At 38.0% G+C, this 13,139-nt stretch overlaps 1 protein-coding gene across 6 annotated transcripts in view; it reads right to left on the bottom strand.

The window, feature by feature from the left end:
• The window catches only part of ANO3 (anoctamin 3), a 175,081-nt gene that overhangs the window by 125,921 nt on the left and 36,021 nt on the right, over positions 1–13,139 (bottom strand). For 5 of the 6 annotated variants that reach the window (XM_039342220.1, XM_039342221.1, XM_039342222.1 and 2 more), the window contains exons 2-3: positions 226–450; positions 6–77 (exon numbers count right to left, since the gene is read on the bottom strand). In XM_039342220.1, coding sequence (XP_039198154.1) covers positions 6–77; positions 226–450 — 297 coding nt within the window. Of the gene's footprint in view, positions 1–5; positions 78–225; positions 451–13,139 lie in introns of those variants that run through there. The other variant, XM_039342225.1, reaches the window with a different exon arrangement.

Raw genomic sequence — 13,139 nt, 5'->3', positions numbered from 1 at the left:
CTCACCTAAAAATGGATCACAGTATTCTGTATTGGATAACTTGAGTAAGTTGTTTTCCAAGGTTTCCATCACTTTGGCTAAAAGGGAATTTTTTCAAAAAAATGGCATCAATGTAATTTACATTGGCAAAATCCATGGTGGCTGAATCACTTTGGTTTGCTCAGTAAGTGAGAGGGTGTCATAAATTGTAAAGAAGTGGAGAGATCTGACTAAATCAACACTTACCTCGTTCTGATACTACATTGACTGTAGCACTTGATGCCTCTGCACTCACAGGCTGAGGCTGAGGCTGAGGCTGGGGAAGAGGCATCACTTGATTTGACTGAAGAAATGAGGAATGCTTGCTGAGACTTTGTGGGTGGGTTTGGCTCTGGGCAAGGCATGGCAAGGATCTTCTGGAGGGCGTTAAAGGTGGCTCTTTCACTGTCTCACTCCTGCTTGTGTTCATGCCTGAAACCAGCAAAGAATCTGAGATGAAATTATAGCAATAATCTGAGCACCCCATGTTAGCATGACAGAGTTTTATAATGTCACAAATCTAGAGATCAAAGATTTGCGTGATCCAAACTTTGCCTTCTGGAAGTTGTGAATCCCTTTGTGGCCCTGCTCAGACAGATGGCTGAAACATCTGTTTGAAATGATAGTTCAATATGACAGACTCCCATTGCTGGTCATATAATACAGCAATACTTAAACACAGATTGAATTCAATCTTTTTAATGTAGGCTTTGAAATTTCTTCTTCACTGTATCACTCCATTGGGATATTCTGATTGGAAAACACAAAGACCCTTTATTCTTTTAATGACCTGAGATGAAAGATGATAGAAATAGTTTCCTACATCAATATATAGTGAAGTTTCCATTTATGATGTGGAGCTTTTCTTTTTTACTTTCTCGTTAAAAAAGCTATCTGATAGGGGGCATTTAGATTAGATAAAAAAAAGCTGTTTTTTTTTTTTTTTAACATGATCCGTATGGAATTTATTTTCACTGGATATAAGGACTTGGGTGGCTTTAGAAGTGAGACAAATAGAATGGATTACAAAGCTAACACAGACTACTCATTCAAACCTCTGCCTGAATAGATTTGTCATTCACTGTTCCCTGCATTTAAATATTTATATACCTAGTTTTTTCCTCATCCTGTTCATGAAGTAATTGATGAATCATGAACATTTCTTATTTTTAAAAAGGGCAATTTTACTCAGTTTTGTTATCTGAACACCAGTTTCTGGGGAGCAATTTTTTTTAATAATAATAGTGGAATGATAGCTATGTTCATTTTGTAGGCTGCTGAAGGCACATTCCGAGGGACTATAGCAGGGGTGTCAAACTGGTGGCCCATGGGCTGAATGTGTCACACACAGGCCACACCCACCCTGGCTCAGCCAAGGCAAAAACATTGTGATCATCATATGATGCGATCGAGTTTGACACCTGTGGACTATAGCATCTTGTCACGGCAACTCTGGCAACCAAATTAAAGCATGGCCATCAAAAGCCTACAATAGTAAAATAAATAGGTGTCCATGAGTAAAATCCACATAATTACAAACCACCTGGTCTTTAGTATCTTCATTGACCCCTATGCCTGGTAAAAAGCAAGGTTTCCACAATTTCAAGGCTTCTAGGGTCAGGGTCAATCTCCACTACTTCAGAGGGCAAGCACGAGGACAGAAAAGTCCTATTTTCTGGATCCTTTATGATGGCATTATTTCATTGATGTGATCCTAGAGTATATTTGGCTCTAAGCCAGAGCCATTTTTAATGACTAAGCCTACATATTTAGTGCCACTACCTATTTCCATTGCCAAAAACAATAATTGAGTGAAATTATGCAATCCTTCCAAATACAGCCCAAAAATATTGATATTTTTCAGTGGCTGCACATGTTATTTTCAAAATATAATTATTTACTAAGCTGCCAAAGTAGAAGAATGATTTGTGAATATCATTGGATCAATTTTATAGCAACAGCTTTAAAAGATACAGTGAAATCTTTTTTTTTAAAAAAAATCTAAATCTAACCATATTTAGGCAGATGGTGTTGTACCACTCCAGTTAACAGTTCTTTATTTTCTGAAGTATATTTCAGTATCACTTGTCCTCATGTGTAGCAATGCTTATCATGGCAGAGTAAAATTATTGCTACCAGAGAGATGCTTCTTCTGAGAAAATAGTCTTAGTTACACCGAGTCTTAAAATTCACATAAATATTTATTTGCCTCAGTAACTTGATTTGATTATTATGCTATGGGTTTTACATTTGGGACCTTCTGGTAGACTGAAGCTGCAGTAACCAATAAATCTGTTCTGAGTATGGATTACCAAGTATGTTGTTGCTAACTTACCCAAGTTTATAATTCAAAACCTGCAAATGGGTAATAGTGGGAATACTGATGCAAATACAAACCACAGAGCAGGAGTCTTCAAACTTGGCCCTTTTATGATTTGTGGACTTCAACTCCCAGAATTCCTCAGCCAGAGTGCCTGGCTGAGGAATTCTGGGAGTTGAAGTCCACAAGTCATAAAAGGGCCATGTTTGAAGACCCCTGCCATAGAGATACAAAGATATCCTCATTCATTATAATGGCAAGGATGCATACAAAATTAGCTCTTCAATGGAAAGGAAAGGGGGAAGCTATTCTAGTATCAGCATCTGAATTTGTGCTAAAGCAGTACTTATTACTTACAAAGTATTAAGTATTATGCTGAAGTGCTAACATATCTCATGCATTAAAAGGTGACTTTCTATTTAGTAATGATAATCTTGGCTTCAGTTTACAAACTGAAAAAACTACCACTGCAGTTAAAATTCATTAGCACGGGAATTGTTTTTTAATTTATAGAGCTCATTAGTAGGTTTTAACATCTTCCTGTATTATAATTACTGACCTAAAATTTGTGTGTGTGTGTATTGTCCTCAATTTCCTCATCTCCTGCAAAGAATATCAATGTAATATAATCCAAGCAGCATCTTAGGTAAAAAACCGGTTTATTAGAAAGACAAGTATGAAATCATTCATTATCCTATAGCTTTTAGCATCTGTACCTAGTCTGCCGAGATGAAAATAATAATAATAATAATAATAATAATAATAATAATAATAATAATAGTAATAATAATGATAATGATAATGATAATAATAATAATCCCCCAGTGAGGCACTACCTTGACGTGGTTGTGGGGCTTGTGTACTCTGAGGAAGATGAGAGCTATGCCAGAGGTTCAACCATACTGGACAGGTCTCATCAGAGGAGTCAGACAAAGAGTGTCTCTCCCATAAAAAATATGGTGAGACGTAAATTTCAGAATGCCATACCGGCTCGGACGTCGCCCGGGTTAACAAGGTCCGCACTAGATATTGGAGTTCCTGGATATCTGGTGAAAAATGGGTTACAGGACTCAGGACTGTTGGCTGAGCAACCAGGGCCAGCAGCTGCAGAACTACTGGAAGAAAAGGTGTTTACCCGTCGCAGATACACAGTGATGGAAAACAAAGAAATAATGATCTGTTACTACAGATCAAGTCCAACAAGACGAGGATATCTAAAACGAATGCACCAGTTCTGGAAAGAACAGCATCCAGAATCAGAAATAACAGAACAGAGACTAGCAGATCAACGCCGATTTATAACACGAAATAAAGTATTTACAGAAACAGAATTGGACGAACTGCAAAGGTTTACCCAGGGCAAAGAAATCAAAGCCTTACAAGAAGTAATTCAGAATGTAGAGGCAAACCAGGGGGAGTTGGCAGTGAAAGAATCCAGTAGAGATATACAACTGTTCTCATTTGGAAACCAGGCACCTCTTCCTCAGGAAGAACAAAACCCTCTAACTAAAGAAATAAAAGAATTGAAACAAAGAATAACTGAGCATCTAGAACAGCACAAAAACAACAGAATAAGGCTGCCTGCATTGAAGCTTGTTCCAAAGAAACAGCTAGCACAAGCATTAAAAGATGCAAATACTGCAATAGCAAGTATAAGCACCAATTCACTGCAAGAAACAAACCAACTAATGTACAGCACAGCTGCAGTTATAACAGAATACCTGGGATGCAAAATCAACAAAAAAGAAAAACAAACAAACAGTGCACCACAAAAATGGAAGGTTAGACTAGAAAATAAGATCAGCAAGTTAAGATCACATGCAAGCAAGCTAGAACAGATGAAAGAAAAGAAGCTGAAGAACAAGAAGACCAAAGAATACCTAATCAAGAAATACCACTTAGAAACAAGGAAGATCAAGGAAGCACTGGAAATAATAAAGCAACAAATAACAGCTATAGCCAGGAAAATCAGTAGATATGAAGCTCGAATTGCAAACTATAGGCAGAACCTCCAATTTCAATCCAATCAGAAACGTTTCTACCAATCCATCAATGGAGAAACTGCAAGGAATCAGTCAGTACCTGACAAGGAAGAAACAGTGCAGTTCTGGAAGCAGATATGGGATAACCCAAAGAAATACAACAAGGATGCGGCTTGGTTAAAAGAGGTGGATGCAAATAAAACAGAAGTTGAAATGAAAGAACTAGTAATAACAACAAAAATGGTAGAAAAAAGAGCAAAGAAAATCAAAAATTGGTCAGCACCAGGTGAAGATGAACTGCATGGGTTTTGGTTGAAACATCTAACTGTTATACACCCACTCATTCAACAGTTCAACAATATACTACAAGGAGGAGAAATTGAAAAGTGGCTAACAACTGGGAAAACCTACCTAATAATGAAAAATCCAGCAAAAGGGGCAACACCAGGTAACTACAGGCCAATTACCTGCTTACCAACAACATTCAAATTACTAACTGGTGTGGTAGCTGATGCAGTACAACAGCATCTAGTTGAAAACAATCTCTTTCCACCTGAGCAGAAAGGAAACCGCCCCAATAGCAGAGGAACAAAAGATCAACTCCTAATAGACAAAATGATCTTGGAAAACTGCAAGAGAAGGAAGACCAACCTGAATGTGGCATGGATTGACTACAAAAAGGCATTTGACTCTCTGCCACATGATTGGATAATCAAGTGCCTAGAAATAACAGGAGTAAGTAGAAACATCAGAAAATTTGTGCAAAGATCGATGGCACAATGGAAGACACAGTTGCAGATCAATGGTGAGAGCTGGGAGAGGTTAATATCAAGAGAGGAATATTTCAAGGAGATTCATTATCACCATTACTATTTGTTATTGCACTGTTTCCTCTGTCAACAATACTGAATAACTCAGGACATGGCTATCAAACATCAAAAACATCTGCAGACTATCCCACCTCCTTTACATGGATGATCTGAAGCTGTATGGAAAAACATCATCTGAAATAGAATCGCTGCTCAACACTGTCCGTATATATAGCCAAGATATTGTAATGGAGTTTGGCTTGGACAAATGTGCCACACTTACTATCAAACAAGGAAAAATAGTGAAAACTGAAGGAATCAAGATGCCCCACGAAAATAACATTAAGAGTCTGGATGAGGAAGAGTACTACAAATACTTGGGTATCCTTCAAGCTGACAACATCAAGCACACTGAAGTCAAGAAAAAGATTAGAGGTGAATACATCAAGAGAGTGAAGAAGATCTTAAAGTCCAAACTCAATGGAGGAAATACCATAAAGGCAATCAACACCTGGGCAATCCCAGTCATTAGGTACACAGCTGGAATAGTGGACTGGACTCAAGCAGAACTAAAAGCAATGGATAGGCAGACCAGAAAAATAATGACAATGAATCATGCCCTTCATCCACGCAGTGACATTGATAGACTTTATCTACCAAGGCAAATAGGTGGGCGTGGAATGCTACAAGTACATCAGATGGTTGAAGAAGAAAAAATGGCTTTGGAAGAATATCTGAAGAACAATGATGAAGATGCACTGAAATTAGTATATCAGGAAGGCTTACTAACTACTGGAGAGACCAAACTGGCCTACAAGAAAGACCAAATGAAGAACAGAATAGAGGCATGGGAAGACAAAGCACTACATGGCCGATACATGAAAAAAATAGCTGGGAAAGCAGATAATAATAAAACCTGGCAATGGCTAAGAGCAGGAAAATTGAAGAAAGAGACCGAGGGACTAATTCTGGCTGCACAAGACCAAGCCTTAAGGACAAATGCATACAAAGTCAAAATTGAGAAGACAGCAACAGACAGTAAGTGCCGCCTATGCAAAGAAGCTGAAGAAACAGTGGACCACTTGGTAAGCTGTTGCAAGAAGATTGCACAGACTGATTACAAGCAGCGGCATGACAAAGTAGCAACAATGGTGCATTGGAAGATCTGCAAAAAATATCATTTGCCTGTAAGCAAAAACTGGTGGGATCATAAAATAGAGAAAGTCATAGAAAATGATAAAATTAAACTGCTCTGGGACTTCAGAATTCAAACAGACAAGCACCTGCAACATAACACCCCAGACTTAACAATTGTCGATAAGAAAGACAAAAAAGTCTGGATAGTGGACGTGGCAGTGCCTGGAGACAGCAGAATAGAAGAGAAAGAACTGGAGAAGATAACAAAATACAAAGACCTACAAATAGAAATAGAAAGACTGTGGCAAAAGCAAGCAAGGGTAGTACCAATAGTCATAGGCTCCTTGGGCGCAATCCCAAAACAACTGGAGCACCACTTGAACACCATTGGCATTGACAAATTTGCTATTAGTCAATTGCAAAAGGCGGCCTTATTAGGAACTGCTTCCATCCTGCGACGATACCTGTAATACCATCAAACATCTACATCTGCCTATCCCAGGTCCTGGGTAAGGACTCGATAGGTAGACAAAATGCCAAATCCAGTCTGAACATCTGGCTGACTGTGCGATGATTGATAATAATAATAATAATAATAATAATAATAATAATAATAATAATAATAATAATAATAATAATAATAGTGAGCTTGAATAGGGCATTGCATTTGAGGGAAGAAATACAGAAAAAAGCAATGTGGTACATGACACTAATGATAACACTATCTGGGATAACAAAAGCATGACACTGCTTTGTTAATTCAACAGTGTTTGAATTAAGAGAACATCATGAAGAGCACCACATATCTCTAAGTAATAACTTTTGAACTGACTTTTTTCTGGCAAGAAACTGGAAACATGGAAATTAGAACTGAACAGAACCTTAAAGGAATTCTTCACTTCATGGAAATGTGACTGAAGAACTTCTTTGAAGCATCTCTATAAAACAAAGTATTGTCCTACTTCTATTTAACAGCACAGGGCTTCTGCATTGTTTCAATCAGTCAAGAATAAGTTCTTTAGTGATGACTGAATGAGTTGCCTTGATTGTAAAAGCAGAATGATGTATTTGTCTTAGGTGCTTCTCTGCATCAGAGTAGTGTATTATACATCCACTGGGTGAAACACTTCGTTATGTCAGCTCATGTGCAATCCAATGATTTATGAACTTTGAATGTTGAAGCTGAACAACACCAACACTACAACTCATTGTACATTCGCTGAATTCAGACAGAGAAGAGACACACTTATTCTGAAAACTTCTAGGATTCATAATTGTGGGGCTATTTGAAGGCTTCTCAGTTATCACAAACTGCATTTACTTGATTGTTGAATCAGTTTGGGGAAACCTACAGTATCTCATTCTGTTTCAAAGAACTAGGGTGGCTTTCTTTCCATTCGCAAATAAAAAAGATGGCACTACATTATGCATTTTAGAACTAAGTTCCTTTGCTCACTCTACCCACTTTAGTGCTTATATATTAAAGCCATACATCCAGATCTTCCTATTTCCAAACATAGAACATACATAACCAGAGGCAGAGCGATGTCATGGTACAAATTGGCCATCAATTTATTTCCAGGAAGTGTCCTGAAGTACTATATTAGTAGTTTTATCTTTTTAAAATCAGGCAAAATTGATTTTTATTCTCCTGGACTTTAACATGCATTTGATTGTGTATTTGATTTAGGTACATTTCCTCTATTTTGTAATCTACCCTGGAAAAATTTAGGAGCTTTTGTTTTATGTGAAAGATTTCTTTTATACAAAAATTAAACATTTTGAGGGAAAAGGCATCTATCCAAGATTTCGGTCTCACAGAATAGGTTGCACTGGTTTTATTGCTTAGTCATACCTTTAAGTACCCACCAAATGGCCACAAATCACAAAAATGGAGCAAGCATTCTTTCTCCTTCACATTTGTATCATTTCAGACAGTGAAGCCCAAGCAAGATTTGTTTTTAGAAAAGATGGGATAACAAATGCTTTTTAATTTGTTATATATTGAAGCAATAGCATGCTTTTTTATTCACAAAGGGATCATTGTGTAAATTTTTTTCCCACAGCTACCTATTATTAAAACATTTGGAAAAAAAACAGAAGCACTTAATTGCTTGGAAAGGGGAACTGCGCAATATGCTTTTACAATCAAAATAAGTAAATTCCCATAGTACATATACAGACATTTTAAACTAATTAACACAGCCAAATCAAATCTTTGCATTTCCCAAATGAAAACATTAACACACAAAGAAATGACAGATACAATTTGCAACTGTATGCCATTACTTTCCTTATTCAGATCTGTAGCACATTAATATCTAATTCAAATTAAGAAAATCATCTGGCATATTAGATATGAAATGTGCATAGTCACAAAAGTATTGTGTAAGAGGCTATATATGATGCACAAAAGCATGAAAGATAGTTTTAGAAAACTGAATTGAAGAAGCTTCTTGGATAAGAAGTGAAATATCTTCAAGGAAAAACCAGGTCCAGTTGCTTTTTGAAAAATCACCTTTGAGACAACCTAACCTGGATGAATGAAAATCTCCCAAAGGACATTTTAGTGTTATTAAAAAAAACAGCTTTTGAAATAATGAAGAGGAAGAAAGGCTGCTGCATCTTCTCATAAAGTATAAAGTTTGAAATTGGCTCAGAAAACCAATTTGTCTCAAATCTGACGTAACGCAAAGCATTATTAATACTATTTATTACCAGAAGCAAAAAATTAATTAGATCTGTGTATCCACACACCTGTTTCCCTAAAAATCTATTTAGTGATACCCCCTTTACCTCTCAAGCCTCATCTTTGTTCAACATTGATATAAACAAGAGCAGAAACAATGAATGCAGTAAAACTGGATTATAAGAATTCTTTAGGTGCAATTCTTTAGGTGCAATATTTCTACTTGGGAGCCAACTGGGAAAATAAACAATAAAAATCTTGTTTGGGGAGGTGATTGGTAAAAGAACAGGATTCAATATTGTCATTAGCAAACTTCTGCTCAGCTTCTTGTCTTTACTCAACTGGAACTGTTTGAAAGATATGGAACTCTTTACCACTGTGCAGTGGGAACTGGACTTTTACAGACCAGATATGGACTCTTGACTTGTGCATCCTGATATCAATAGATAGAGTTATCTAATATCTGATTTCTTTGATTACTGATCTCTGGATTAATGCTCATCCCTGTCCTTGTCTCTTGCCATTTTGAATTCACTTTCCTGGCATGACCCCACATCTGAGATAAGACCTCTGTTGCTACCTACCATGAAACAGTTGTGATTAAATGAAGGAGATAACCTTTAAACAGATAACTGTCTCAGAATCAAAGCTATTGCTGAGAGGTTAATTAATGGCTGACATTTCTGCAATTTTAATTGGCAAAGGCATGATTTCTGAAACTCAAATAAACAATGCTCTCATTAAAGTGAACACATCAAAGATGCATTGAGTAGTATAGATGACTGTCCTCAGACATTTGCCTCTTCGCTTCTATTACATTAAAAGCCTTGGGGATAAGTTTGGAAGTAACATTTTTAAAGGGCAGTTCCTCCTGCAGTTTTTATGTCATATGGATCGAAAGGCATCCATGGGCAGAATCAGGGATGGGAGGCAAATGAGAAAAGCATCAAACTGATGTGATACAACCTCTCCCCTTTTGTACCTATGTTGTTACATTGTATGCATGTTCAAAAGAGATGGAACTTGCATTATAATGATACAATATTACTTTCTTCATTTTAATGAGACCATCAAATATGGTAGACACTTCTGTGGATATCCAAAAAGTACAAAAAAAAAAAGACCAACATATTGTGCTCTATAACCTTTTCTTTTACTTTAAAAGCTGTTTGATTTCAATTCAAGAAACTTTTATTTCCACCTCTTTGAACAAAGAGCATATTATGAAACAACTTCTGCATACGTTGCAGCTATTCTGATACTTTAATGTTTCTTGATTTCTGTGAGCTAGGTCTTGGTCACAAAGGGGAGGGTTGCTTGTTACAATGGCTAGGAGGCTAAAATGTTCAAACACAGATTCAGTACAATTCTATACTAGCATCCAGCATGATTCACGACCACCTAATCTGAAGATCAAGGCATTCTAACAATGGGAAATTTTATTATTGTCACTGAAATATAGAATATAAAATGGCTTACCCAATAAAAGTCAACATGTAACTCTGAACCAACCTTGCTCTGGAGGATGCAAGATTGCCTAAGCAGCCTAAGTTTAAGAACAGAACAAAGTATGTTGTTGCCAGGAATTATCACCACACATATTGCTGGGTGATTTTTCCTGAGAATGGATAATGTGCATGGAGAGTATCTCACTTGTAACAAAGCTTTGGGAAGTCCATATAAACAGCATGGATTTAGTATCTACATTGTATTCTGGCTTCTCAGTATTATATTTCTATAATCTTTTCTGCAAATATACTTTGTAAAATTATTGCTCTAAGAGAAAAAGTTACTGTCCCCAATGAAAATAATCTAACACATTTATCACAAAGATGTCCTAGGCTGGTGAATATTCAAGTTCTTGCAATGTACTTTCTAAATACTCAGTTCTCTATTTGTACCTGGCTGTGTTCCCCACCTTTCATCTGATGGATCATTTTTATTGGGTAAGGGTACAAGTACATATTTTTGGTACTATTAGACCTCTTTGCAGTTTTCACTAGCATTAATCAAGATACTGTGATTGAAGTTCCACTTGTTTTTTTTTATAAAAATCAGGTGGAGTTTTGATCAGTTTATCATAGTAATAGTAATAGTAATAGTAGTAAAGTTGGAAGGGACCTTGGAGGTCATCTAGTCCAACCCCCTGCTCAGGCAGGAAACCCTACACCATTTCGAACAAATGGCTGTCCAGTCTCTTCTTAAAAACTTCCAGTGTTGGAGCATTTACTGCTTCTGCAGGCAGGCTGTTCCACTGATTAATTGTTCTCACTGTCAGGAAGTTTCTCCTTAGTTCTAGGTTGCTTCTCTCCTTGATTAGTTTCCACCCGTTGCTTCTTGTCCTGCCTTCAGGTGCTTTGGAAAATAGCTTAATTCCCTCTTCTTTATGGCAGCCCCTGAGATATTGGAATACTGCTATCATGTCCCCCCTTGTCCTTCTCTTCGTTAAACTAGACATACCCAATTCTAGCAACCGTTCCTTATATGTTTTAGCCTCCAGTCCCCTAATCATCTTTGTTGCTCTTCTCTGTACTCTTTCTAGAGTCTCAACATCTTTTTTACATCGTGGTGACCAAAACTGGATGCAGTATTCCAAGTGTGGCCTTACCAAGGCATTGAAGAGTGGTATTAATACTTCACGTGATCTTGATTCTATCCCTCTGTTAATGCAGCCTAGCACTGTGTTGGCCTTTTTGGCAGCTGCAGCACACTGCTGGCTCATATTTAGGTGATTGTCTACTAGGACTCCGAGGTCCCTCTCACAGTTACTACTATTGAGCATGGTGCCACCTATGCTGTACTTGTGCATTTGGTTTTTCTTGCCTAAATGTAGAACCTTGCTTTTTTCACCATTGAATTTCATTTTGTTAGTTAGTGCCCAGTGTTCAAGTCTGTCCAGATCCTTCTGTATCTTAAGCCTGTCTTCTGTAGTGTTGGCTATTCCTGCCAGCTTGGTGTCGTCTTCAAATTTGATGAGTTCCCCATCTATCCCTTCATCCAAATTGTTGATGAAGATGTTGAAGAGTACTGGGCCCAGAACAGAGCCCTGGGGCACCCCACTACACACTTCCCTCCATATAGATCAGTGGTTCTCAACGTTTGTGTGACAGCGACCCCCGTCACACAAACGTTCTGCGCATGCGCGGCAGTGTGCGCATGCGTGGCGGCGCCCCATGCGCACCACGCATACGTGGCAGCGCCCCATGCACGCCGCACATGCGTGGCAGCGCCCCCATGTGTGGCGCACTTGCGCAGCTGTGCGCGCATGCACGGTGCGCATGCGCGGAGGCGTCCCCGGAGGGGAGAAAATGGCAGATCGCCGCCTTTGGCGACCCCCGAAAAATGGTCGATCGACCCCAAATGGGGTCGCGACCCATAGGTTGAGAACCGCTGATATAGATGCAGTTCCATTGAGGACCACTTGCTGAGTATGGCCAGTCAGCCAGTTACGGATCCATCTGGTGGTGATTCTGTCTACCCCACATTTTTCTATCTTATCAAGTAGTAGGTTGTGATCTACTTTATCAAATGCCTTACTGAAGTCCAAGTAAATTATGTCCATAGCATTCCTCTGATCCACTAATTTTGTCACTTGGTCAAAGAATGCAATAAGATTTGTCTGGCATGATCTATTTTTGACAAACCCATGTTGGCTTTTAGTAATGACTTTGTTTGCCTCTAGGTGTTCGTTGATTCGTTGTTTGATTATCTTTTCCAGGATCTTCCCAGGTATTGAGGTCAGGCTGATAGGTCTGATTTTGATCTTGATTTTTTTAACCATATATTCTGGACATCCCTAATAAATTATTTCATTCATATGAAAAGTCAATTGACAGAAGTACCAAAACTGTGCAACTACATAGTATAAAATTTAGACCAAGAGATACAAAATTGAAAATCACCAATTTACCCAGCCTCTGATGTAGAATAAAAGCTGCAGTTATATAATCTAAGAATTAAGACTTTCTATCATCTCAGACTCTCTACATTTTACTTAACACATCCATTCTTAAGGGAACAATGAAGGTCTCTTGAATTCAGAACAAACAAGAAAGAAGGAAAGACAGAAGGAAGAAAAGTAGGCAATGAACAGAGAAGTAGTCTAAATTTAATCAAAACCATCAAATGGCAAGGAGGAGGAGGGGAACAGGTGGCAAGTGACACTTGTCTTCTCCCTGACCACT

This window comes from Crotalus tigris, unplaced genomic scaffold (assembly GCF_016545835.1).
Source record: "Crotalus tigris isolate CLP2741 ecotype Arizona unplaced genomic scaffold, ASM1654583v1 scf7180000017779.458999, whole genome shotgun sequence".
Taxonomy (NCBI): Eukaryota; Metazoa; Chordata; class Lepidosauria; order Squamata; family Viperidae; genus Crotalus; species Crotalus tigris.
The sequence above is the reverse complement of the archived record's forward strand: the minus strand, read 5'-3'. Positions and strand labels throughout refer to the sequence as shown.